This window comes from Periplaneta americana, unplaced genomic scaffold, assembly GCF_040183065.1.
Source record: "Periplaneta americana isolate PAMFEO1 unplaced genomic scaffold, P.americana_PAMFEO1_priV1 scaffold_23, whole genome shotgun sequence".
NCBI lineage: Eukaryota > Metazoa > Arthropoda > Insecta > Blattodea > Blattidae > Periplaneta > Periplaneta americana.
This window is the reverse complement of record NW_027185504.1, coordinates 553830-581368: the sequence shown is the minus strand read 5'-3', so window position 1 is coordinate 581368 and position 27539 is coordinate 553830. Positions and strand designations below refer to the sequence as shown.

The 27539-nt window shown below is 34.6% G+C and overlaps 1 protein-coding gene across 1 annotated transcript; it reads left to right on the top strand.

The window, feature by feature from the left end:
• Positions 1 to 3582: 3582 nt before the first annotated feature.
• LOC138693833 (neprilysin-1-like) lies at positions 3583 to 26865 on the top strand. The gene is made up of 6 exons (XM_069817661.1): positions 3583 to 4191; positions 6106 to 6164; positions 13075 to 13126; positions 16506 to 16573; positions 18350 to 18498; positions 26725 to 26865. Exons 1-6 carry the CDS (start codon positions 4142 to 4144, stop codon positions 26764 to 26766), a joined length of 420 nt encoding a protein of 139 aa, XP_069673762.1. The 5' UTR covers positions 3583 to 4141; the 3' UTR covers positions 26767 to 26865.
• The last annotated feature ends 674 nt before the right edge of the window (positions 26866 to 27539 follow it).

Below are 27539 nucleotides of genomic sequence, written 5' to 3'. Positions count from 1 at the left end.
ACTATGAATTTCCTCTTCTTACAAATGATGCATAAAAAGCACGATGCTGGTTGTATATTTCTGCAGCCACATTCCAAAGATGAAATGTATTCAATATGTATTGGAGAGAATTGTCCAAGGTTATAGGGATTGCAGATTTTAGATTAGTTCTATGGATGTTTGTGACAGGGTAGTTTAAGAAGATATGTTCCAAATCTTCGTTATTGTTGCACCAGCAACAACTACTAGAGTCAACAAGATTAAAACGGTGAAGATACTTCTGAGTGATAATATGGCCTGTCCTGGCTCTTGCTAAGAAAGTTTGTATGTGTCTGGAAATGTTCCGGAACATTTGTAAATCATTAGGTTTCTTTTGAATGTTTTGAAGTACTTGGCCTTTATTGGAAGAAAGCCATAATTCGACCCATAAATTTGTTAACTGCATAATATGTGCTGGTTAACCCTTCAGTACTCGCGTGGATTACAATAGTAATCCACTGATATTTAATCCTCTATTACGTCACTGCCTGCAGCACTGCGTAGTTGAGCGTCAATGCAATTTCTCGTCACAGTCTAAGTGAGGCATTACTGGTGTTTAGACGTATTTGCCGCAACCCTTTGGAAAGTTATACGAAGTTTTATAAAGTGATGCACAATTTTTCCGAGTGGATTACCATTGTAATCCACGCGAGTACTGACGTCAGTTTTTTGTTCAGGTAAGTGAAATAGTTTTTAATATGGTTATAAGTGATGCAATGCAGTAAGTTTATGAAAATATGTGTGACATCGTTCCATCCTCTTCGCAGTTTGCTCCAATGGGTACGGAAACTACAAACAACATTTGCACATGGCTGGATGAAGATATGGATGATGGCATTGAAAATGAAAGTGATGATGAAAGCAACAGGGGAGATCTTTAGAATGAAGTTCACGATTCTAATTCAGAACAAGACGATGATGATGATGATGATGGTGGTGGTGATGATGAAGGACTAATGTCTATAAATGATGGAAACTGCTATACGGGTAGAAAAAAGATGACAATTTGGCAGGAAGAACCAGTAGCTCAACGAGGGAGAAGACGAGCACAAAATATAGTGATTCATTTATCGAGCCCTAAAAGGGCTGCAAGAATTGCGCGGACCCACACAGAGAGTTTTGACTGCTTTATTGATCAGACAATAATCAATGTAATTGTAAGGGTACTAATATTTGTATTGAAAAAGTGAAGCGTAATTACGGACGTGACAGAGATTGCAAATTAACAAATGACGTAGAAATTGAGGCACTCTTGGGTATTTTGTATTTTGCTGGCGCCTTGAAATCGGGAAGACTGAACGTAAGAGAACTATGGGATAAAAATGGCACAGGAATAGAGTCAATTTACCTGATAATGACCTACAATAGATTCTAAATTTTGTTACGATGTTTACTCTTTGATAACATTTATGACAAAAGAAAAGGAAAGAAATTTATGAATTGGCTGCTATACGTGAAGTATTAGAGTTATTTGTTCAGAACTCACAAAAGTGCTGTAGTCCAAGCGAATATGTAACTATAGACGAGCAGTTGGTTGCATTCAGAGGACGATGTCCCATGAAGAGCATATACCTACTAAACCAACAAAATGTTGGATCAAAATTTTTGCTAAGGTGGATGTGAAAACATATTACACTCATAACTTGGAAATTTATGCTGGTATTCAACCAGACTGTCCATTTCACCGAAGTAACAGTGCACATGCAGTGGTGAAGAGGCTGGTTCATCCCATCAAAGGAACAGGAAGAAATGTGACCACCGATAACAGTTTCATGAGCGTACCTCTGTGTTTAGATCTTCTAGAAAATGACAAAATTACACTTGTAGGAAAATAGAAAGAAAACAAAAGAGAAATCCCTCCTCATTTCACAACTACTAAGACAGGCAAGTTAACAGTACATTGTTTGGATTCAATGAACGCTGCACAATTACTTCGTATGTACAAAGAAAAAAAAAACACTGTTAGCATTATCAACCATGCATTATGATAAGGCAATGGATGAGGAAACGGGAGGCAGCTAGAAACATGAAATAATATCATTTTATAATAGAACTAAATCTGCTGTGAATGTCCTGGAACAGTTATGCTCAGCCTATGATGTAAGCAGAAATTCACGACGCTGGCCTCTATTTTCTTTGACTTACTAAACATGTAATTTGTTTGAACTGTATGGAAGAAATGCGTAGGCCTGCTTAGATAATTGAATCAGATTTAGATTAGGCTATCATGTGCGTTAAATCTGAACTGCAAAAACATCTGTAAAATATTATATGTGAAGTGTGAATGATTGTTACATCCCTGAATTTTTTCATTGCTACACCCCTGAGTGAGGTATTTAGTTATCAAATATGACGTAACAAAGGTCAGCAGTAGTGAACTTGCGTTTCCTGTGGGAGAGTTTACATCAAGAGATCAGGTGACCTTCAAACAGCGAATGAGCAACAATTCTAGATAACCTATTAATTATGATGATAGTGAACTAACTCATAACTATGGTGCAACAATAAATTATGACTCATAGACACGTCCAGTGTGGAAACATTATGTAAACATGTCACTTGAATGCAATTTGTGTACTATAATACGTTTCATTATTAATATTTATATTTAATACGTTCCGTTATGCGTAACATATCCATTCTCATTACTGTAATAACTGAAAACAATATATTTCTTAACATTTAAATCTAATTGCAATGTTTAAACCATGTCTGCAAACAAAAACAAATGTGGATTACCATTGTAATCCAGGTGAGTACTGGCGTTACGAAATTTAACGCGAGTAACGAAGGGTTAAAGAAGTTATTTGCATAGGTTTAGACCCCAAAGATGTTGCCTGTTTAGCAATATTATCCACAATCTCATTTCCAGTAATGCCGCAATGACTAGGTATCCATTGGAACACTATTTCTTTTTGAAGATTTAGTTTATTTAATATTTTTTGTATAGAGATTGTAATTTGTGCATAGGAAGTTGGAGTATATTTCATGATATTTAGAATAGCTCCCATCAGGTCACTGAAAATGCATACAAGTATATCAGATAAGGTAGAGACACGAAGACTTCCCTCAAAGAAGGTTGTATATCATATACTTTTTCATATGATATACAGCCTTCTTTGAGGGAAGTCTTCACATGTAAAAGAGCTGTCTCTATGGCCAGTAGTTCTGTTTCGAGACTAGAGGGAGATGAACATGATATATAATATTTCTCGTTATATTTTGGGATATAATACCTTGCACCTGAAAGTCCATCATCAGGATTCTGTGACCCATCAGTATAGATATGAAGAAAATTTTTATATTTGTTACAGATTAGTTCCATGGCACTAGATTTTAAAACATGTGATGCATCATTCTTAGTATAATCGCCAGGGATAACCCTCTGAAATTAATGACTTTAGTTAATGTTCACCCTGTAGGGGCTATATTGTTGTAATCAAGCATTATATAATAATTATGTATACTGTGTGTATTTCAAACTATAGTACACAGGAAATTGACATTATCATAAGAAATCCATGTATAAAAAATTGAAAGTGAAATTTCATGTAGCTGGCCATGTAGAAAAGAAGACTATTTACTGATTATTGCCAACTTATCATGTGAACCTATGACAGCATATTATCAGTTTTAGGTTAGGTGATTCAGAATAATTATATTATGATGTTACTATTATAATTTCAGTTGTATATATCATTTTAAAGATTTATTTGTCATTAGGTTACACAGTTCAATAAACAAGATGTTTTCTTCTGTAGTATAATAGTCCTTTGTTTCAAGATTAATGCCATTAAACAGAATTTTAGTTGGCAATAATCAGTAGATAGTCTTCTTTTCTACAAGGCCTACTAGTTAATTACATATGGCCAGCTATATTAAATTCCATTTACAATTTTTTATACATAGTTTTCTTATGCCAATGTTAATTCCTTATGTACCGGTACTGTAGTTTGAAATACACTTGGTATGCACTGACTTCATTAAATGGGAAGTTGTGTAATTATTAAACTCAGAAACATTAATAATAAGTGTTGAACACATTTATATTTGAGTTTTTCTCTTCTTTTAGGTGTCAGTTGGAAGGAGTCACCTAAGAAATGTTGTCTCCTTGAAAACGCTGATGGTAAAATGGATTTTATCGAAGTTGCATTTGCCAACCGATCGCACTGAGTAAGAAATCGTAATATGAAAAACATTGTGTATTATAGTTCTAGTAACAGAAGCGCCTGTTCAAAATGCAATGCATACTTCTTAGGAAAAGATATAATTTGTTGCACTATTCTGATCGTAAAATTTTCATTGTCAAAAATGAGACAATTGTGTTTCAAAATACCTTACAAGAATTTGAAGAATTGAGTAGGCCTACAGGTGTAAATTTTGTATTGCACTTCAGCTGTAAAATAATTTTAAAATATTTTTAATTTTCAATTGTAACTATTGTATTACAAGACCTATTTTGTTCCATTATAAAATATAATTCAATCATGCTATTATTGATTCTTAGTCGTATCTTTCACTGTTCTTCCTGCACTGTCATTCAAAATTCAAAATATCAAAACAAGTTTATGTCATGACACAAAGGTGTTAACATTGCACTTTGGAACAGAAGGGGACAGGAGTCATCTTTTGGAAATTATGTTAGGATAACTTAAAAGGATTTGTAAAATGGCAAGCCTATAGATAACTTGCATATAATAATAATTTAAAACACTGAAAGATGCTTGCAATTTGTTGACATTTTATTGTGGCGCATTGATACTACAAAGCCGTTTTAAAAGTCACAGAATAAAAATTAAATTTTCGAAATGTTGTTCTTGTTTTCTAATGCCAGGCATTTGACAATAAAGTCAATATTTTTCAAAGATATTGTCATGATCAGCCACTGAAGCACAGATTATTTTCGAAATGTACTCTTTCTTAATGTCCTTTAGTTACAAACAAAAGATAAGAAGCTGAAGGAAAAGTTCTTACACTTGTAAAAAATGCAGAGGAAAGGCTAAAGTTTTTAAAAGTGAAATAAATTTGTCAAAAAGTTAGTCGTATCAATGGTTTTTTTATAAAATTTTGATTACAGAAAAGATAGTTCTAAATATATCAATTCCTGTTAAATGTAAATAAGAAGAAATTAAAAAAAAAAGAACCAATTACATTCAAGACTAAAGTGTACATAATGATGAAGATACTGTTGCTGCTTTTACAAAACATTTTACCATTGCAGAATCCTTTCCAAAATATTTAAAACGAAAAGAGAAATATATGAGAGAGATATTAAAAACATAATTTAAATCGTTCACTGAAAATTATATTTTAAATTTAGATTTTCCTCTGCAAGAATTCAAAAAAGCCATATCTAAATATATACAGTATAAAAAAGTTTGTATCGTGATTTGATTGTAGCAGTATTTTTACATCATCTTGGAACTAATGCTTTAAAATTATGTCTCAAAATATTTAATCAAATTTTGTAAACAGCAGTTCCTGCAATATGTTGTTGTTGTTGTTGTTGTTTACTAATGCCAGGCGTTTGACCTCTTGTACTCCAATATTTTTCAAAGATATTATCATGGTCAGTCACTGAAGCACAGGTTTTGAGGTAGTTCCTGCAGTACGGAAGAGAGTAATCGTAATTCCAAAGTCTTCTGAAAACATTCATAGCTATCATCCTATATCTCTAACGAGTGTATTAGCTAAAACAGTGAATAACATGATTTCAAATAGACTTAGTTGGTACCTTGAAACTGAAAATGTATTTTCAAAACATCAAACTAGTTTTCGAAAATTTCATTCAACAAGTCAACAGATTGCCTTACTTAAGCAAAATATTAATGATACATCGAATAGAAGAGAAACACTACTTGCAGTGTATGTAGATTTCAAAATGCCTATGATTGAATATGGAGACTAAAACTACAGTATTAGAAAAATTGTCAAATCTAGATATCAAAGAAAGAAAGCACAAGTTTTTTCAAAATATCAAATCCTATATATTTTGTTATAAATAAGTTATGCAAGTATAAAAGTACAAAATATATGTAAAAACCATTGGAAAGGTTTTAATTACAAGATATAATGTATTTTTTACAGATGGAACACCAGCCCGGATGTTGTTAATGCATATTATAATCCTCAGACTAATTCAATCAGTAAGTACAGAAATAAAATGATAGTTCACTATTTTAATGCATAACTATACTTGGGTTTTTAATCTACGAGCTGTGGGATGTGGATTTTGTTCACAATGTAAATAGACTGTTTCCCAAAGTGCTCTGTCTTTGGTCTTCAGATTAAAAATCCTATCATTACTGTAGAAACAAAATATTGTAAATGTTTATTTTCATTAACAATTAAAATTTTTAGGTAAGTTAAGTGAGTGACAAACCATTTAAACATGCCAGCTTTTTTCTTAAATTATACCATGTTAGAGTCATTCTTACCTATAGTAACGGCCACTAAATCAGACAGGTAAGGACAACTGCTCTGTTGTCAGATATGGGAACGGCAAAGCAACAGATAATTGAGAATTGCTTATCTCCGTGCACAGAGGCAACGCTGATCGTTAGGTGCTGCCTAGTAGAAGCACAAGCCCCTGCACGCCAGTCTACCTGACCACAGTCATTCGTTGTCATGCAGCTGTTGTCCTCATGTCATCATCATTATCATCATCATCATTAGAGACGAGAATTTCATGCACTATAAAATCCCAAAATATGCATGCACTATCAAACTATGAAATATGCACGATCAGGCGAAAAATACATTAAAATATGCACTTTCATTTTTGTTCCAAATTTCTTATTTCACTTCAATTCACTTTTTTTTTTTTTCACAGTTAAGTTAACAACTAACATTTCTAAATTGGTTTCTCAGATTCCTGTGCTTGTCAGTCAATATGTTTTTGTAGGTAGAGAATGATCTCTCTATATCGCAAGAAGTTATGGGTGCAAACTTGAATGAACCTTCTTTTGTTACCTAGTTTTTTTTTTTTCATTTCCTTCTTCAATTCTGATTCCTGAAGTTAAAATAAGGGACATAAAAATCGAGAAACTATGTCCCCTCAAAACCATTAAAACATGCATTTAAACTGAATATAATGTAGCCTATATTATATGCATTATTAAGCTAAAAATTGCTTTAATATGCATGTTTTTATCCCCAAAAAGGTCAAAACATGCAAATATGCATGGAAAAAGTACACAAATTTGGAACCAGAAAACAATGAAATGAATGAATAAGTACTAAGTTTGAGCTACTGTATGTTCTGTGTTCCTATAAAAACATGCATTTGCATGAAATTCTCGTCTCTAATCATCATCATCATCATCATCAATCTGAATGACGACTTTACAGATAGCGAGATGAGTGATGACAGTGACTGAGAAATTTGTAGATTACCTTGAAACGAGAAGCTGATTCCTGATACATTTTAATTTAATGTAAATGTAATTTTTACAGTAGTTTTATTATACCTGGTGAGGTTTAACTTGTCTCAGTAGCAATAAAACCAAGTCCCTTCAAATGAGGGTGGAGATTATAGGAGGGTTGTAAATTCTCAGTATTCCTTTCAAAACCTTGTTATTGTGCAGGCTACTGGAACTCGTTTCTTGAAAGACAAGCTCAGTGACGGAACTACACAGTATGAAGAGAGATATTTTGTTACTGAGTATTCTATTTTGTGCTACAGAATGTATCAACTTGTAAGTGATTTTTACATCCCTTTTAATTTATTTGTGTTATTTGTGCTTTTGATTTTGGTGCTCCTAGCTGGTGTAGGCAAACAAGGGAAACCGTTAGTCAGACACTAGGGAAATCGTATGTTTGGTGCATAAGTTCTTTGAAGAAGAATTAGACGCACTGAAAAACGGAAGAGAAACAATATCAGTATCAAATGTATTAGGTAGAATGGCGGTTGCGACTGGTGTATCTAGGCGAACAGTTTCTCGTATTTTAAATCAAAAACAACAGGCGGAAAAAAGTGGAAACGTTTTGTCAACACCAGGAAAGAAGAGACCCAACAGAACACCAAATAAAACTGTTATAGATTCATTTACCGGTTCTGCTATTCGCCGTACAATTTACAATTTGTATCAATCAAAGTTTTTGCCAAGTTTAGATAATATGAGTGAGGCTCTAAAAGAGGCGAAATTGTTTGATGGTAGCAAATGGACTCTTCGACAGATATTGAAGAAAATGAAATTTCGCTACGTCAAAAACAATCGAGGACGGAAAATGCTAATGCAAAGGAGTGATGTTGTAGTAAAGATATTTCATTTTTTGAGGAAAATAAGAGAATATTGATCTTCTAACCGCCCCATTATCTATTTGGACGAGACCTGGATCAACGTAAATCACACTAAAGATAAAATATGGATGTGTGAAAATTCTGAGGGCGACCTAGAATCACCACTACGAGTCCCCATAGGCAAAGGCCAACGATTTATCGTGCTTCACGCTGGATCACAGACTGGATTTGTACCTAATGGTTTATTGTGTTTCAAATCCAAATCTACACGAGACTACCATGAAGAAATGGACGGGAATGTTTTTAAGAACTGGTTTATTAATACTCTCCTCCCTAATATACCACAGAATTCAGTGATAGTAATGAACAATGCATCTTACCATTCAGTTGAACTAAATAAAGCTCCCGTTTCTTCCACTAAAAAAAAATAAATACAAGCATGGTTACGCTATCACAATATTCCTTACGATCCGTGTTATACTAAACCAGTTTTATATGATATTGTTAAAAGATCAAAAGACAGATTCAGAACATACGAAATCGACACAGTTGCTGTTCAACATGGACACACCGTACTGCGTTTGCCACCATATCATTGTGACTTTAATCCAATAGAATTGATATGGGCGCAAGTAAAAAGTGATGTAGCAAAACAGAACACTGATTTCAAAATTAGCAAAACTAAGGAACTGTTTGAAGCCGCGTTGGAAAAAATAACACCTGAAAATTGGAATAGTGCGTGTGAACATGTTCGGTATATTGAAGATTTTTATAGGAGCAAAGATGGTATCGTGGATGAGCTCTTGGACAGTTTTGTGATAAATTTAGAAGAATCGGATACAGGTACCGATACAGATAAGTGTGAGGAGACTGACGACATCTCTATTTTCATGGAAGCAGGCCCTTCCGCCACTGGATGTATGGACGGCATCGCTCCATTGCCCCAATCACCATAACAATACAGACGAGGTAAGACATATCTCCTTTCTCTCTCTTTTCACAGTGAGACAAGATACATCACATCTAGTATAATCATTATGAGACAGCTCAACATTTAAGGAAAAGTTGGAAAAAAAATAGAAAATGGTGATAAAGTTTTCGTTGTAGTTAATTGTGGGAAGAAGAACCAGAAAAGCTTCTTCTTCTTCTTCTTCTTCTTTTGTATAAGCATTGCCTGTTTGTTTTACACATACATTCTGTCAATGATGATTATATCTCCTCGTTCCATCTTTTTAGAGGTCTGCCTACTTCTCTTCTTCCTCTAGGTCGTAAATCCTTCACTGCTTTAATAAGTCTTGTATTGTGGCTCTGTCTACGTGAGAGTTCCACTTTCTTTTCTTTGTTCTTACAAATATCTCAACATCTATAATATTACATATCTCTCTTACATCCTGGTTTCTGACTCTGTTAAGTCTTTTTTTTTTACCTACGATGGCTCTTAAAGTATTCAATTTGCTGTTCTCATAAGCTGTTTAGTTTGATTAGTGTCTACTCTCGCATCTGCTCCATATATCATTATTATTGGTCTTACACATATTTTATAGATTTTTAAATATTTGTTTTTCCACATAGCATCTCGTAAATGTCCTGATGTTCTTGATGATTTGAAAACCTGGGTTCTTACTTCATCAAGCAATCTGCGAGAGCTAGATATGTGTACTCCAAGATATTTAAAATCCATTACTTATTGTATAATTTTTCTATTAACTTCCAATTTACATCTTACTGGGTTATATATATATATATATATATATATATATATATATATATATATACACACACACACACACACACACACTTAGTTTTGTTTGTAGACACTTCCATATTAAATTTGTCTGCTGTTATTACAAACCGATGAAGTAATCGTTGAAGCTCATCTGTTACATTTTTATAACTCATCTGATAACCAGAAAGACGCTTCACATCTTGCATAATTTCATCCATTATCAATCTGAATAATAAGGGACTTGAAGAATCTCCCTGTTGTACTCCTCATAGCTCGTAAAAAAACACAGCTGAAAAGCACTCTGAAAGGCAAAATATAAATATTAACGTAACACTTAAAACAATGAAAATATCGATTACTCACATCGAAATATGTTCCAGAAATGTAGAAAGTCATATTGTAAACCATAAACAAATAAAAATATGTTAATAAAACTGAAACAGATTAATAATGGATTCCAAAAGTACTTACTGCGTCCTGTGCTGGCACACCCGTGACCCAAACGACATTTATATGGCCACTCTCTGGGAAAATTTAAAAAAACCTATGAAAAAATATTTCAGACAAAAAATTTAATTCAGACGATTTTCTACGTTTTTCTTACAGACGAAATTTTACTGGTCCAAAAGACAAAAATGTTCTTGCTTACTGAAAATTTCAATACATGATTTTTCAGATATGAATTTACTTGTTCAGGTTTTTATACAAGGATCATTTCATAAATAATGTACAGGTTGGTAGAACTATGAAGTGAAAGACGCAACACCAATGAAAATTACGTCAGTTGGAGTTGAAGGCGTAGGAAGAAGGACGTGTGTTCGTTTCTTCCATAGTATACTCTATGTTTAGGTAACGAGAGTTAGAAATTGAGCCTACACAGGTTTCGGCCACTGTAGCGATTGAAGATCAAAGATCGTACATTAAGTTCGAATCTTTAAGTGGCAAAAACTCATGTGACTGTGATTTCAACTCTGGCTCGAATTCTGAAGTTGGTGGAATCCCCGCAGCTTCTGAAAGTTCTTCACACGTTCCTCGACGATCTTCCTCAAAAGCATCCGCCACAAGTTTCGCACATTGTTCATCTGTTGATGTTTTCGGTCTCTCTGATCTATGTTGACACGACCATAATGAAAACGAGTAGCGCAACGAGAAACTGTACTACGATCCACTGTAATTCACCACAAACTGCACTTAAAGCACTATGGATTTCTGTGGGGATTTTGTTATGTAAAGATTCGATCTTTAATCTTCAATTATCACAATATCTGAGACACGTGTAGGCTCCATTTCTAGCTCTTCTTGTCTAAACACAGAGTATGCTATGGACGAAACGAACACATGTGCTTGTTCTTCAAGCCTTCAACTACAACTGACGTAATTTGCATTGGCGTTTCCCCCCCCCCCCCAACATTTAGGGCCCGTCATTACTCTGGACGCACGCAGCCTTAGGCTTGTTACCTATGTTTTATAATTTAATACCGATTCATCAGCCCTGTTACCTTGATTAAGGTATACAGTCCAGATATAGAACTCAGTTCAAAATCTTTTGGTTCTAGAGAATCTTTCCCAAAGATAAGGTATCTTCTGCGAGCCAATGCATCACAGGAGCAAATAATGTGCTGTGTTGTTTCAGTCTCCTTCCCGCAGAATCTACAGTCTAGGTTACCTTGAAGTATGCCCATTAAATTAAGATGCTTTTTCACAGGTGCATGGCCTGTGAGAAAAGCTGTGACTGCTCTCAGCTGAAATCTATTACATTGTAGTAATATTTCAGCTCTTTTGTTGCATGGTCTATCAATAAATTGTTTCCCGTGGTTGATACCTGGTGACTTAATCCAGGTTTTATAGTGTTTAACCTTGGATCATTTTTTTTAATTGCTTCTCTGACAGAACACCTAGGTATTCCAAGAGCTGGCTCTGGTCCAATATATTTTGAAGCCATTCCTTGTCTTGCAAGTTCGTCAGCTTTTTCGTTTCCCTCAATACCACAAAGCCCTGGTACCCATATGAGTTTAACCTCATTATGTTCCGCCAGGGTTGAAATTATATTGAGTCAATTAAGAACCAGCCCTGAAGTAACAATATGGCTATTTAAAGCCATAAGGGCAGCCTGGCTATCCGAGAATATAAGAATTTGCTTTCCTATATAAGCTTTTCTTATATTTTCAAGAACGCATTGGATAATGGCGTATATCTCTGTTTGAAAAACAGTGGCATATTTACCCAAGGGGAAGCTTAAACTAACCATTGATGTAATGCCATAGACTCCTGATCCAGTTCCTGAGTCTGTCTTTGATCCGCTGTATATCACATCAGAGACTTCTCAGGAAATTTTGGAGCTTTGTTTTTCCAAAGTTCAGAGTCAATGACATTTCTACGCAAGTTATTACTAGATAACCTTGGTAACGGCGTATTTTTTCTGACTTGCCTGATTTAGTGGCTGCTGGTATAGTATCTTGTGTCATCTCACTAACGTTGATTAATCTCTTTCGTTGAGAAAGTGTCGTAAAATAAACAATGACCAAACAATATTGTGTATTAAGCTAACACGATTTGAATAGTTTAGATCTGATGAACAGTGTGATATAGAGAAATAACAATATATTAGATATTTGTTTATTTTTATTTCAAAATTCAAATGTGTTTATTTATTGAGCTTATTGAGACACACACACAAATATATATATATATATATATATATATATATATATATATATATGACTGAAAATATGAGACTGATTATCATTTTGAATTAACACTGATGAAATATCTATATTTGTAACACTAGTTAGACGAGTATAGAACCATTGAGTTTCAGAAATAACCTTGATACAATACTGATGGTGCTTTTATAACTGTATCCACACACATGAGACTTGACTGAAATAAAATTGAGTATATGATTAGGTCTACAGGTAAAATTTTGAGTTATGATACAAGAGATTTTAAGATGTGAACAAGTAAATTAACAAGCACATTTCCATACAGAAAAACGATATTATATCTGTCCTTCTGTAGACCATCTCATTGTCTTGTAATTAAAAGATCAACAGAATACAAAATAAATATTATTATTTTTTGTTAACAGCTTTCCCAGCTGGAATTCTGCAACCTCCATTCTTCCATAAAGGAAGACCAGAGTAAGTTCACTGTTGTGTTTTATGATATATGTCATAGTTACTACTGAACAAATTTATAAAGGTTTTTAATATAGGGGTCATTCTCCTGAAAAGGTAAATTTTACTGTCACAGTAACGTTTCTCCACAAATAATAACTCTAAGCACTCAGAATTAATACTAAAATTATAGTCCCGTCGCTCTAATTTCCGGCAGCCAATCGCGTTGCAGGTCAGCTACATTTAAACATGTGCGTCTTGTGATTCGCTGATGAAGACGTTATTAATTTCTTAAGGCTCGATAAATACTTAATATATCACCCGCCATTTTGGCTCTTTCGTTGGTGTTCGCAGAAAGCACACGAAGACGTTATTTGCCGCCCAATTATTTGCTGAATTACAGTGTGTTTGATTTATTATCATAGGAGCTACGACATGATAATGTTTAACGGTGTGGCAAATAGATTCCTCGTATGGTAGCTCAGCAACGAAAGAACAAAAATGGCGAACGATACTACCTACTTAGACTTTATTATAGAGCCTTCACTTCCTAAGATGTAAGCAAAGAGGAGGAGTCACGCCGGGAATAACAGCGTCACGACTATAAAAGTAAAATTGTTGAACGTACAAATACAGTTGAAATTGTAAATTAATTTTATTTCCAACAATTAAATTTCCTCAAATGGGAAGTCACATCTGTGGTCTGTCACAACCCTCTAACAGATTAACCCTAGAATGCTACCGTCATTGAGTAGTACTGTATTGCTATTGATAGATAAAAATGACGTAATAGGCGAAAAGTGTTTTCTTGAGCTCTATATTCGTTTCGGAATATAATTTTTATTTCTTTCTTTGTAGTTTTATTTGTTTAGGTCTCTTTTTTTGTTTCTAATTTTTTTATATTCATGAAAGTAAACTTACATGAAATGTAAAATCATATTGACCTAACTACAAGAAAATATTTATGAATGTAATTTTTATTTCGTTTCTTTAGTTTTATTTGTTTATTTTGTTTAATTTCTGCTTATATCAGATGGTTATAATTAAACTAACGGTGTTCAGCGTGACACAGCATGGATTCTAATGATCGTAGGAGTGTGAAACCTGGCAGATATGCTAATTAAGCAATGCGTTCGCGAATTATTCCAAAAAAAATTTGTTCCAAATCTTGCACCAGGTGAAAATATGGCGCTGTAAGCAGTCAGAACGTGGTATGGGCGCAGGAAAAATGCAGGAAAGATCAAACACATAATAACGGTGATTCTGGCATGTTTACTAGGAACTATGGCTACAAACACTGTTCAACATGACCTCCCATCTCAGCAACATGTTGCATCCATAACACGGTATGGTCGACAGTTGCTTGCAGCATATCTGGTGAAATCAGAGCGATATGTCGTTGTATGCTGGCCTTTAACTCAGGCAGAGACCGGATATGTCCCTGATAGACACGATCTTTCAAATATCCCCATAACCAGAAGTCACATGGATTTAGGTCCAGGGATCTTGAAGGTCACGCATCTGGAAATTGCCTAGAGATAATGTGATCATTACTGAAAGTTTCTTGCAGCAATCTTTCATCTGGTGAGCGACATGTGATATTACTCCATCTTGCATGAAAATAATGGTGTGGTCACAGTTACATTCTTGCAAAACTGAAATCACGTGTTGCACAAGCAGGTCCCTGTAACATGCAGATGTCACTGTACACCTAACAGGCCCGCGAGATGTTCATGTGTTGATCTTTCCTGCCATTTTTCTGCGCCCGTATCACGTTCTCACTGCTTACAGCGCCATATTTTCACCTGGTGGCAAGACTTGGAACTTTTTTTTTTTTCATAAATCGCGAGCGCATTGCTAAATTAGTATATATACAAGGTTTCACACTCCTACGATCATTACAGTCCGTGCTGTGCCACATTGAAAACTGTCAGTTGAATTATAACCACCTGATATCAAAATAAATTTACAGGAAACAAAAAACCATATCGTCGTCATTCAGGCAGAAGTCACTAAGTCCAAAATTGACGAAGTCCATTATTTTGGATATTTTAAGAAATAATGTGTATCTACATGGCAACAATTTCACATTTATGCCGATAAAATTAACTAGGAGATATAATCAGAAGAAAAAAATAGGTTAAATTATGGCAAAACAGATTTTTAAAATATGATTAAATTTTAAAATTGCTGTAACTCAAAACAACAATTTTGGACTTAGTGATTTCTGCCAGAATGACGACGATATAAATCTAACTTCTGTTCTTCGATAGCAGAATACATAGTGAGTTTATTGTTTTCTTGTTTCTTTTTCATTTTTTCCCTTTCTCGTCTTTTCCACAATTATTCTCAATCTTTCCTACTATATCTTCCATTAATTTTTTCTCCTTGAGCTGAACTTTATCCCGGTATGTATTTTGGATCCTTGTCACTGTCACAAGCTTCATATTCAATCTCTACATTGCCTTCAGCACCATCATCTGAACTTTCATCTATTTGGCAGAGTAGTGTCAGGATCATCATCCACTGTTACTTTGTTAGATAAGACACGTTTATAACGAAATAAACTGCATTGACAGAAAATTTTCTATTAATACTAGTGATATGTAAATCTGACGTACACCTCGAAATATATCTTATAATAACTTGGCTAAGTGTGTAAGTTGCAACCTGCTGCCACAACTGATAGTCAGTAATTGACAGATGGAAGCATAACTAGAAGAAGAAGAGGCCTGCTTGGCTGGAAAAGTAGTAAGGATCAATTGCTTACCCATTATACGTCAAAATTACATATGATAGCATTCTAGGGTTAATGCAAAAGGTTGTCAATCAAAACGGGAACTAAATTATAAACCAAAAACTGCATTTTTTGAGATGTAAATACATCAAGGTAAGCCTGAAAACTTGAAACAAGTAGGTGATATCAAAACAATGAGTTTTACAACAGACGAAATTTTTATAAAAAAAAATGTAAAATGTATAAATCAGATTTCACAAGTTGTCAATGACAATAACATTAAAGTAACTTGTATTGTTGTCATTAGTATGGGTAGAACAAATACGACTGCCTAATTGAGTTATTCTGAGATGATTAATTTACTACTATTATAAAATATGTTGTTGTTGTTTTCTAATGCCAGGTTTGACAATAAAGTCATTTGACCTCTTGCACTCCAATATTTTTCAAAGATATTATCATGGTCAGCCACTGAAGCACAGATTTTGAGATGTTCCGAATCCATTTATTGGTTTGAGTTGCGCAATGGGCAGTTAGGGGACTGATATATTCCAATTCTATGCAGGTGTTTGGCCAAACAGTCATGGCCTATTGCCAATCTAAATGCAGCTACAGACGATTTTCGTGGTAAATCGGGAATTAATACATTTTTCTTCTTCACTTTAGGGCTCTGAATTATGGAAGTATTGGTGTTGTGATAGGACATGAGATTACACATGGATTCGATGATATGGGTAAGATGATTATTTATTTCCTTAATTAATTAAATAATTAATGGTACACATCTTTGTTTTTTACTTTGATTTGAAAGCCTGATGCAAGAGTTGTTGTAATAATAGTGCGTTTAATGTGAATTACCATTTTTGCTGGCATATAAGATGCACTCCCCTTTTTTGTACACATTTTTGAGGGAAAAAACTTATCACTGAATATTACAATGAATGTATAGTATTTCAAATAGACTCATAAAATAATATGTAATGTAAAAACCTGGGGCTAACACACAGCATTGTGAAGGAAATAGCCATTAGTGCCCTCAAAGGATCGGTTCAGATATTGAGAAACCATTTGTATGGGAGTGATAATGGAAATTTCAACCGATGGCTGTGGATTGGTTTAGATATCAATGCCAATAAATGCGTACTATTATTTTTCTCGCGGTATATGACATTCAAATCATTCTAACCTATCTGATGATATTTTTTTTCCCCCCTTTCTTAACTGTAAATGAGCACAAATGCTACTTAGGTGTAAATTTTTCTGACATTTTGTATATTCGATTCCCTAACCATTTCAAATGTACAGTATATCATTTTACCTTTTAGGGTGTGTTTCCAAATTATATGTAGTACCTACGCTTTGTAAAACCTGGCAACCTTTTCATAAAAGAAGCTAAATTTATTTATTTATTTATAGTGATATTTTCATCAAATGCCTAATCTAAGGAAGAATATCTTTCAATCTTCTTTGTCAAAACCCAAAAATTCATCTCCAGAGCTAAATGAAAAGTCACTTGAAACCTCTTCTAAATCAGAATATTGAGTCATCATACAACAAATTTTCTTCTATACTATCCAGTGCATTACTAGTACAACACTTCTTAAACGATTTAACCACTGTCTCAGTTTTCACAGCATCCCATGAAGCTTTGACCCATTCACAGACTCACAAGGAGACCATCCCACTTTGATGTCAAGATTCGGGTAGGGGAAAATTTTGGGTGAAAGTATGGCCAAATCTATAAGACATGTGTCTCGGCTTTTTTTTTTCCATATAAGCCTGGGTTAAAGAGAGAGAAAGAAAAATGGAAAATGACAAGTCAAACAACTGTAGCGTAATTACTTATTGCTGCAACAGGAAATGATGTGGCAGCATGGCTCAGGTGGGTAGCATGTTGGACACGAGTGTAGTCAGTGGATGAAGTTTGGGTTCGAATTCCTTTTCGTCATTTTTTTATGTTTTTATTTTGATACCCATATTCGTAACTTCTTAAGGTTATATCATTTATTTATGTATTTATTTATTTATTTATTTAACATCACCAGAAATACAAATACAATAACAGAAATAAAAAATTGACACTATAAACAAAGTAAAGCCACACAAAAATATACAGAAGTTGCAGTGACATAAACTTTAGATGAGTGATGAGTCATTATGCAAATGCGTGCGAAAATTAATGGTTTGAAGAATAAATTTCCATCTTATATTGCGTCGTATTACATTGCATTGATACAAAATGTTTCTTCAGATGATTCACATTACTACATATCAGTGATTAATTGTAAACATAGTGTATTGGCACTTTGTATCCAGTTGATATTGAAGTATTAATCTTTGATAATATTTCTCTTAGATTTAATCCAGAGAGGGCTTTGTTTCCTGAGTTCGAGCCCTTTAAAGTTGTAAGTGGTTAGTATGGGTATGGATGAATTGCTCATATGTCATAATCTGTGTACATAATGAATCTTTTCCATGTAGTCAATACAGCTTTTCATGATGTTTTGTAGGACGCCAGAGTGACAAATATGGAAACCTTGCACAATGGTGGTCTAAAGCAACCATTGATACTTACCTGAAGAAGGCTCAATGTTTCATAGAACAGTATAGCATATACAGGGTTCCAGAACTAGATGAGCTTCTTCATATTGAAGTTACGGTTAGTATTATACCGTATTTTCTCGAATATTCCAAGCACTTTTTCCCGAAATAGACAAGTAAAAAATAAAGTGCGGTTTATTCAAAATGAATTTGATAACATTGCCCAATTTTCTTCCTGCGCAACACCTAAGGTGGTACCACATGCCATTATCTTCCCGTGTGGGAATTTCAATTGTTAACATTGTTACATGGCGTTTGGATTAGCAGTAGGGGAGAGTGTTGTACTTAGACCATGGTGTTCCTTGGACCGTTTTCTTTATCTGAGAGATGCTGCCACCTAGCGAGTTACCCCAAGAGCACGTGCTTCTTTGTATCGTGGTGGAGTGTCTGTGTGATTCGGCAGGTTTTTGCATAAGTGCTGCGTGTGCAAGAGCAAAAAGTTGTTTTTTCTTGTAAAAAGTAAATTTTTTTTCACTCCAATTGTTTGAGAAGTATATTTGAACTAGTGTACGAGGATTATTGTGTGAATGTACATTGGATTCCATGTTATTTAGTGAGTAAAATGAGCATAAAACTTTTACATTATATTATATTCTAGGACGTTGGTTGCCATGTTTGTATAGTAACAGACACTCGTGTACCTTGGGCCACGACTACATCTTGTACCTTGCGCCGGCGGTTCATGGTACAATAGGTTACAATATTTTTTTTTTGTTTGTGTGTGTTTCAGTGCTGGAATAATATACAAATATGCCTCGTAGCAAAGATGGAAAGAAAAGGAAACCCGTAGACGCAAATGCTTTGAAAAATGCCCTTAAGGCAATTAATTCTGAGGATCCCGAAAAGAAAATGTCATACAGAGAGGCTGCGAAAGTTTTCAGTGCCAGTCGTTCTACTCTTACTAGGCACTTAAACACATTTTTAGGTTGCAGAGATGAAGACTGAATATTCAGTTAGGAAGGTATTTTCTGAATACGGGGAAAATTGCCTAGTTAAATATATTGAAACTGTGGCAAAAATGCAATATGGACAAACAAAAAAGGGTGTTAGGCAACTTGCCTATAAATTTGCAGAGGCGAATGGAAAGAAATATTCGCAATCCTGGGATGAAGAGCAGATAGCAGGAGAGGAATGGATGCACGGTTTTCTTAAAAGACATTCCAGTTCACTGTCAATAAGGAAACCCGAAGCAACAAGTTTAAGTCGGGCTACAAGCTTCAACCGCTACAATGTTGAACGTTTTTTTCAACAATGTCAAAGACGTCCACAGCAGATTTGGTCCTATTTCCCCCGAGAAAATATGGAACTTGGACGAAACTGGTCTCAGCACTGTGCAAGGGCAATCAAAGATTGTTGCTCCTAGAGTCTGAAACAGATAGGCAGTGCAACGTCAGGCGAAAGGGGGCAACTTGTGACTATGATTGCAGCTGTGAATGCTGTTGGAAATTCCTTACCATCCATGTTTATTTTTCCTCGCGTGCACTTCAAGGACAGAATGTTGTTTGGTGGTCCTGCAGGGTGTATTGGAGCCGCCAATATATCAGGATGGTCAAATGATGGAATCTTTTTGAAGTTTCTTGACCACTTTCTTGGGTCAGTGAAGTGTTCCAAGGAAGATAGGGTTCTCTTGATCTTGGACAACCACGAGACGCATCTCTCTGTTCAAGCCCTGGAAAAGACATCAGCTGCTGGTGTGGTGATATTAACATTTCCCCCACACACTTCGCACAAACTCCAGCCGTTGGACATTTCTGTCTATGCTCCAATGAAGATATATTACAATCAGGCTGTCAAGTCATGGCTGTACAACAACAGGGGAAAGACTTTTGACATCTATGCAGTTGCGGAGGCTGCAGGGATAGCCTATCCAAAAGCGTTTACGCAACAAAATATTTTGTCGGGATTTCGTAAATCAGGTATCTATCCACTGGACACTGAGATCTTCACAGACGAAGATTTCTTGGGAGCCTACGTAACCGATCGAATTCTAGGTAGTCAGCCAACAGAAAATGTTACAGCAAGGCCAGAGAGCGTAGAAGAAAACTCAAGACCACACATCACTTCAGCAGATTTGGATGAACCAACTCCTGGAACCTCTTTCGACGCTGGAAACAAACGTTCTGGCTCAGATACTCCCCAATCTAAGTGGCAGATATTGTCACTCCTGAAGAAGTTCAGCCGTATCCAAAAGCCACGCCAAGGAAGAAATCAAACAGAGGAAGAAGGGTAAGAAAGACAATGATAGCAACAGACACACCTGAAAAATTGGCTCTAAAGAAACAAAAAGAAAAGAAAAAACAAAGAAACAAAAATATTGCAACAGAAAAGGTGCGGCATCCTAAAAAAGTGGTAAGAAATTTAGCAGGCATTCTGAAACTACAGCCAGGGATTAAAAAAGCAAGTCGCATGGATCTTCAAAACTGATGAGGAGGCAGAAAATAATGGAGAGATCGTCAACCGAAAGTGTTTGTGTTTCATATACACGTGTTTCAAGATAGTTATAAAAATACGTTGATTTATTATTCTAAAGCTTCCTTTTAAAATATAGTCCAAGGTACAGGATGGCTGGCCCTAGGTACACGAGGGTATTGTACCTTGGTCCACTATGCAGCGTAATTTCATTTTTCTTATCTGATTATGTATTTGGCTGAGTTGATGTTTATTTTCAATTAAAATATATTTAAAAAGTGTGAAGTTTCATTATGACCTACGAAAAACCCAAATATGCTAATACAATCAGAGTTATAACGTATATTTTAAAAAGTGGCTCAAGGTACAACACCCTCCCCTACATGTGTCAGAATCAAGTTCAAGTGTAATAAAGTGTATAGTTTGTGCGTCTTATATTTTTAATTATGAAAATGAGAATTACTAAAGGTATGAGATTGCGATCTTTTACTTGCAAGGAAAAACTTAAAATTATCAGAAATGTGGAGGAACATGAAAATCGTAATGTGTGCTATTAATGTTGTAGGATATTGTGTAAATGGCCGATTAAGCAACACAACTGACATGCTTGCAATGCGTGTGCGAAGTTGAGTTTGAAATGATTCCTGTTCCAGGATAAAATTTATTTATTATTTTATTGCTAATCAAACTGTATTTGTGTTTAATTGTTTTTAATTTGTCGTGAATACATTTGTTGGAAGTTTTATTTTTGTAAATGGTGTTTTTATTTATTTATTTATTTATTTATTTATTTTTTTTTACCTTTCTGAAGTGGGGTGCGCTGCTTATTAAAGGGTGCGGGGTATTCGAAAAAAATACGGTATTTTGTGTTACTGGTTGAATTGTCATATATATGGAACATAAAGATAATCAATAATAATAATAATAATAATAATAATAATAATAATAATAATAGGCCTAATAATATAGTAAAACCTCGTTAATCTGGACCAATTGGGGGATAAGTTGATTGCTTTAACAAAAGTCCGGATTAAATGAAATAACCTAAAAGAACAATAAAAAGAGCATTAAAATTCCATTTATAGCAAAAAAACACGTTCATTATGGTGTATTTAAAGGGCATAGGCTTAAATACACTATAGGTGTAATATTGTAATTGAACGGTTGGATGGAAAAGAGGCCTCAGGTCACTCAGGACCTTTTTGTGTAAAATGTTTTTTCGGAGTCCTTAGGGTTTGAAATACGTGCCTTAAAAAATTTCATGAACGTAACATTAATATTTCCAGTGTTAGAGCTGTGTGAATAATGTTTAAGACGTTCTACCAAAAGTCTCGAAGCAACTGTCATACAAATGGAAGGTTAAGAGGTTACGTATTATTCAACAAAACCTTAAGGATAACAGCAGATTTATATAAAGTAGAGGAAAACTCCGAAATAGACCTAACAAAATATCTGGTGATGACTGGTTGCTTGTTAGTTAACACTGGGCATCTATTACATCTGTTGAAGTGCACTATCGAGGCAAGGACACTAGCCGGCTCTACTTTGATGACTCTTGTTTGGATGTAACAAGTCTGTATGGATCTTTTCGTGAACTTTACAAAGAAAAGAAAGGCCGTTTTCCGGAAAAGAAATACTACAGCTATGTTACTATAAGTTCTTAGAGAGATGTCTCCATATTCATTTCGAAGACCAGGAACTGATACAATTATGTGACTTTTGCGAAGTCTTAACTGCAGCTAGGAGCGAATCCAAGTGATATTCGAACAAAGACTGATTTAGATATTCACAAGTGGAAAGTTAATGAATACCAAAAAGTTAAAGGATAAAGTTCTGGACACAGTAAATGAAAACTCTAAACGTTTGGTCATCGAATTTGATTATGGTCAAAATCTACCCGTACCTGAACTGAATGTTAATAGTCAATTTCATAAAAGACTATTATGGTATAATGTATTTAACGTGTATTGTCATAATGTTAAAAATAGTGTGATGTATTGCTACATTGAGACAGTCCAAAAAAAAAAATCAGGAAGTGTTGCATCTTTTCTGTACCATTTTATTGAAAGGAAACTCAACAGTTCTCATGTTGATTATAAATACATTGTTTTGTTTTCGGACAATGCTGGGGGACAAAACAAAAATTTGATTATATTTATGTTCTGTTCCTATCTTGCTGTATCACTTAAAACGCGTGTTTCTTAGATTTTTCCTGTTAGAGGTCACTCGTACTATCAATGCGACAGGAATTTTGTCATTTATTCCAAGAAACTAAAGAGAAAAAGCAGAGTTGCAACTGGACCTCATTATGATAACATCATAAGTAAGAAAGCTGAGGTTGTTAATGGGAAAGGGACACTTAAAGTTGGGGATCAACCTTGAATCCATTTTTTTCAAAGAAAACCCAAGTCTAAAGGTAAAGTCTTCACATTACAGAAGTATTGTAAGTTAATGTATTCTACTACCAGTGATATTTTGGGTTGTACTTCCTACAATGGTACCTGTGAACCATTTCCGAAACTGATCAGGTTTTCATTAAAGTTAAGTGATACTGTTCCTGTTGCACCCAAGAAAAAAATTCAAAGTTGATAAGATACGAGATGTCAGAAGTCTTTATGAGTTTTTGAAAGAAGATGAAGTAGCTGGTTTGAATAACAGTTTAAGAACACTGAGGAACCAGGAGCATGGCAAGAACTTCAGGAACAAGATGAAAACTTATCAGTTGAAGCAAGTGACTATGAGGACATTGTAGCTAGGGTAGACAGTTTCTAAAGTGATGTGATTGAGACATGTTTAATCAGAATTTTTTTTAAATTTTGAGTTCCTTTCTATTATATTATATTTTCATTAAATTATGAGAAGAAGCATATAATTTTCTGTGCATAGACAGTCTAATAATAAAATAATAAACTGAGTTTATATTGAGTTCCTTTGTATTCTGTTGTATTTTCATTACATTATGCAAAAAAAAAAAACACATAATTTTCTATCCATAATAATAAATAACAAATTGAGTTTATACTTTATTTTCTGTTTTTAAGAAAAAGGGCCTGAGAGAGCCAATTTCCAACACCAATAACTTTTAAATCAATCAGCTGAACACAGATTTTCTTCTAAAATATTATTTTAATGTTGCAAATTCTTTTACCAAAAGCATAGAGTGTTATTTTGTACAGTAAAGAGAAAGGGACCAGTACTTTAAAATCTTTTAAGGTCTTTTTCTCAAAACGCCATTTTCTCACTGAGGCCCTTTTTCCATCCAACCGTTCAATTATTGTAATTTCATAGTTCTAATGTATAAAAGTAAGTCTTAAAACAAGGTTCTTTAATTTTTCCAAACTCATTGTTTTTTTTTTTTTTTTTTTTTGCCTGTCCAGATCAAGCGAAGTCTGGCTTATCAGGGTCTCATCTTCTTCGTGGCTACAATACTTTGTCTGGGCACATATAATATTTAACTTACCATAACTAACAGCAACTGAGTCTCAATATCAAACTAGGCAATGTTGCTTGAGCACGAATGGTTTGTGTTTTTCTGGGCGGCTAAAAAGCTGGGACTCCATGAACTAAGTCGCATGAAAAGGGGTATAATTCATATATTTATTTTTGACTACTAATAGGATAAAGCAACATGCAGGGTGAATACGAACTCTACTGACAAACTTCCAGAGATTGTTCAGAGATATGTTTTGATGTAAGGAACCCATTACTTAATAATTTATTAATATGGTAGGTTGTAATTATCTCCATAAGACTATGATAGATGGCATCTGATACATTACAAAGAAATTAATAATAAGTATAACTCATGTCCATCTATCATAATCTCATGATTAACAAAACTACTATGGAATGAATAAAACTACTATGGAACGAATAACAGACAGAATTACGAAATAATGAAATAACCCTAAACTAATTACTGTATGACGATGCTCATACTTTTTGTTTGTTACTGATTCTTTATAGCCACTGTTCAAAATGTCGACCACCAGGATCACGATAAAGTAAACAATGATGCACCATGGACTGTCACACACACTGTAACAAGCCAAGATATCAGCACACTTCGTCACCTGCTGCGATGATTACCCCTGAGATACTAACCTACATAAATCTTACGCATACTCTTCATAAATTGGTGCATAAAAGTCATAAAATACAACATAGCATTGTTAACGGATATCTATGATATTAGTGTTTAGTTTGCTTTCGAATGCCATTGCTAGTGGTTCAGTCTCTGATTTTATCTGTGATTCAAAGGAATTGTTAAGAAATATGGTCAGTATTACTAGAATAATACAAAGAAATTAAGTGAGTGAATTTTATGCATGGTTAGCATTATTAAAATATTTTTAGAACTAACACTTTATGTTGGAAGTGCATTATATAGCGAAATTTATAAGCTTGTACTTGCTATTTGGGAAAAGGAAATTGTACCAGAACAATGGAAGGAGTCCATAATTGTACCTATGTTTAAGAAGGGGGACAAAACCAACTGTGGTAACTTTAGAAGAATATCAATTTTGCTGATGTCGTACAAAATTTTGTCCATTATACTTTTGAGAAGATTAACTCCGTACGTAGATGAAATTATTGGGGATCATCAGTGCGGATTTAGGCGTAATAGATCGACTATTGATCAGATTTTTTTTAATTCGACAGATAATGGAGAAAAAATGGGAGTATAAGGGTACTTTACATCAGTTAATCATAGATTTCAAAAAGGCATATGACTCGGTTAAGAGGGAAGTATTATATGATATTCTTATTGAATTTGGTATTCCCAAGAAACTAGTTCGATTAATTAAAATGTGTCTCAGTGAAACATACAGCAGAGTCCGTATAGGTCAGTTTCTATCTGATGCTTTTCCAATTCACTGCGGGCTAAAGCAGGGAGATGCACTATCACCTTTACTTTTTAACTTCGCTTTAGAATATGTCATTAGGAAAGTTCAGGATAACAGGCAGGGTTTGGAATTGAACAGGTTACATCAGCTTCTTGTCTATGCAGATGACGTGAATATGTTAGGAGAAAATCCACAAACGATTAGGAAAAACACGGAAATTTTACTTGAAGCAAGTAAAGCGATCGGTTTGGAAGTAAATCCCGAAAAGACAAAGTATATGATTATGTCTCGTGACCAGAATATTGTACGAAATGGAAATATAAAAATTGGAGATTTCTCCTTCGAAGGGGTGGGAAAATTCAGATATCTTGGGGCAACAGTAACAAATATAAATGACACTCGAGAGGAAATTAAACGCAGAATAAATATGGGAAATGCATGTTATTATTCGGTTGAGAAGCTTTTATCATCTAGTCTGCTGTCAAAAATCTGAAAGTTAGAATTTATAAAACAGTTATATTACCGGTTGTTCTGTATGGTTGTGAAACTTGGACTCTCACTCTGAGAGAGGAACATAAGTTAAGGGTGTTTGAGAATAAGGTGTTTAGGAAAATATTTGGTGCTAAGTGGGATGAAGTTACAGGAGAATGGAGAAAGCTACACAACGCAGTACTGCAGGCATTGTATTCTTCACCTGACATAATTAGGAACATTAAATCCAAACGTTTGAGATGGGCAGGCATGTAGCACGTATGGACGAATCCAGAAATGCATATAGAGTGTTAGTTGGGAGACCGGAGGGAAAAAGACCTTTGGGGATGCCGAGACGTAGATGGGAGGATAATATTAAAATGGATTTGAGGGAGATGGGATATGATGACAGAGACTGGATTAATCTTGCGCAGAATAGGGACCGATGGCGGGCTTATGTGAGGGTGGCAATGAGCCTTCGGGTTCCTTAAAAGCCATTTGTAAGTAAGTAAGTCAACATGTAGATACCTATTAATTTTGAGAAACATTCATTCCAGCACCTGAAATTGAACCCAGAAGTTCTCAGCTCTGTGTGCTGAGCTCTCTTTCGAACTGAACTATGCCAGGACACGATCCACGGTGCCAGCCGAACTCTCCTCATTATATCATCAATGGCCTACTACCTGCATTTTAGACATATACCGGTAAGTCATATATGCAGGAGCACATATTTAAATGACCTTATGGCCAATTTTAACAAACTTTTTTTAATACTGTTAACATTGATGTATATCTATATTCACATATGAGGTCTCGCCATCCTCAGATGTTCGAAACAGGAGTGCGACACATCTAATCAAATCAGAACTGAAAATCACAGTCAACTTCAACTACTCATGTAGGAAATTTTTACAAATTTTTGAAACTATTACGCTAGGTAAAATATCTCAAAATACTTTAATTTAAGCCTAACTGCCAAAATGTAGAATAAAATTGTTTTTAGTGCTGCTAACTGAATTGAATAATTTTTCAATTATTTATGTCAAATATTGTAGACCACATAGTCTCCCATATTTTCTTCAAAAATAGTTGGCAACCCTAGCACCAACACTATTTCTACCCAAGTCTTCAACAGAAATCAGAGCGAAAAGTCCATGTGCTTGTGTAATACTCATACATGTTTTCCATCTATTAGGAATATTCACAATTTGTCGTATCTTCAAATGATTCTTTCGACATTCTGTAATATTTTGTGAATTTGTCTGGATGGTGTTCTAACTCTACCAATAAAACACTACAAGCACCATGATTTTCAACGTTTTGGATCAATGAATCCAAAACTTACGCCTTTATCTTCGCATTCTTATTATTG

Excerpts from the sequence above, each read along its gene's own strand:
- LOC138693833 (XM_069817661.1), top strand. The coding sequence starts at position 4,142 with ATGGTAAAATGGATTTTATCGAAGTTGCATTTGCCAACCGATCGCACT. Across the intron at positions 6,165-13,074 it reads TCCTCAGACTAATTCAATCA|CTTTCCCAGCTGGAATTCTG; the intron begins GTAAGTACAGAA and ends TTTTGTTAACAG. Across the intron at positions 16,574-18,349 it reads ACATGGATTCGATGATATGG|GACGCCAGAGTGACAAATAT; the intron begins GTAAGATGATTA and ends GATGTTTTGTAG.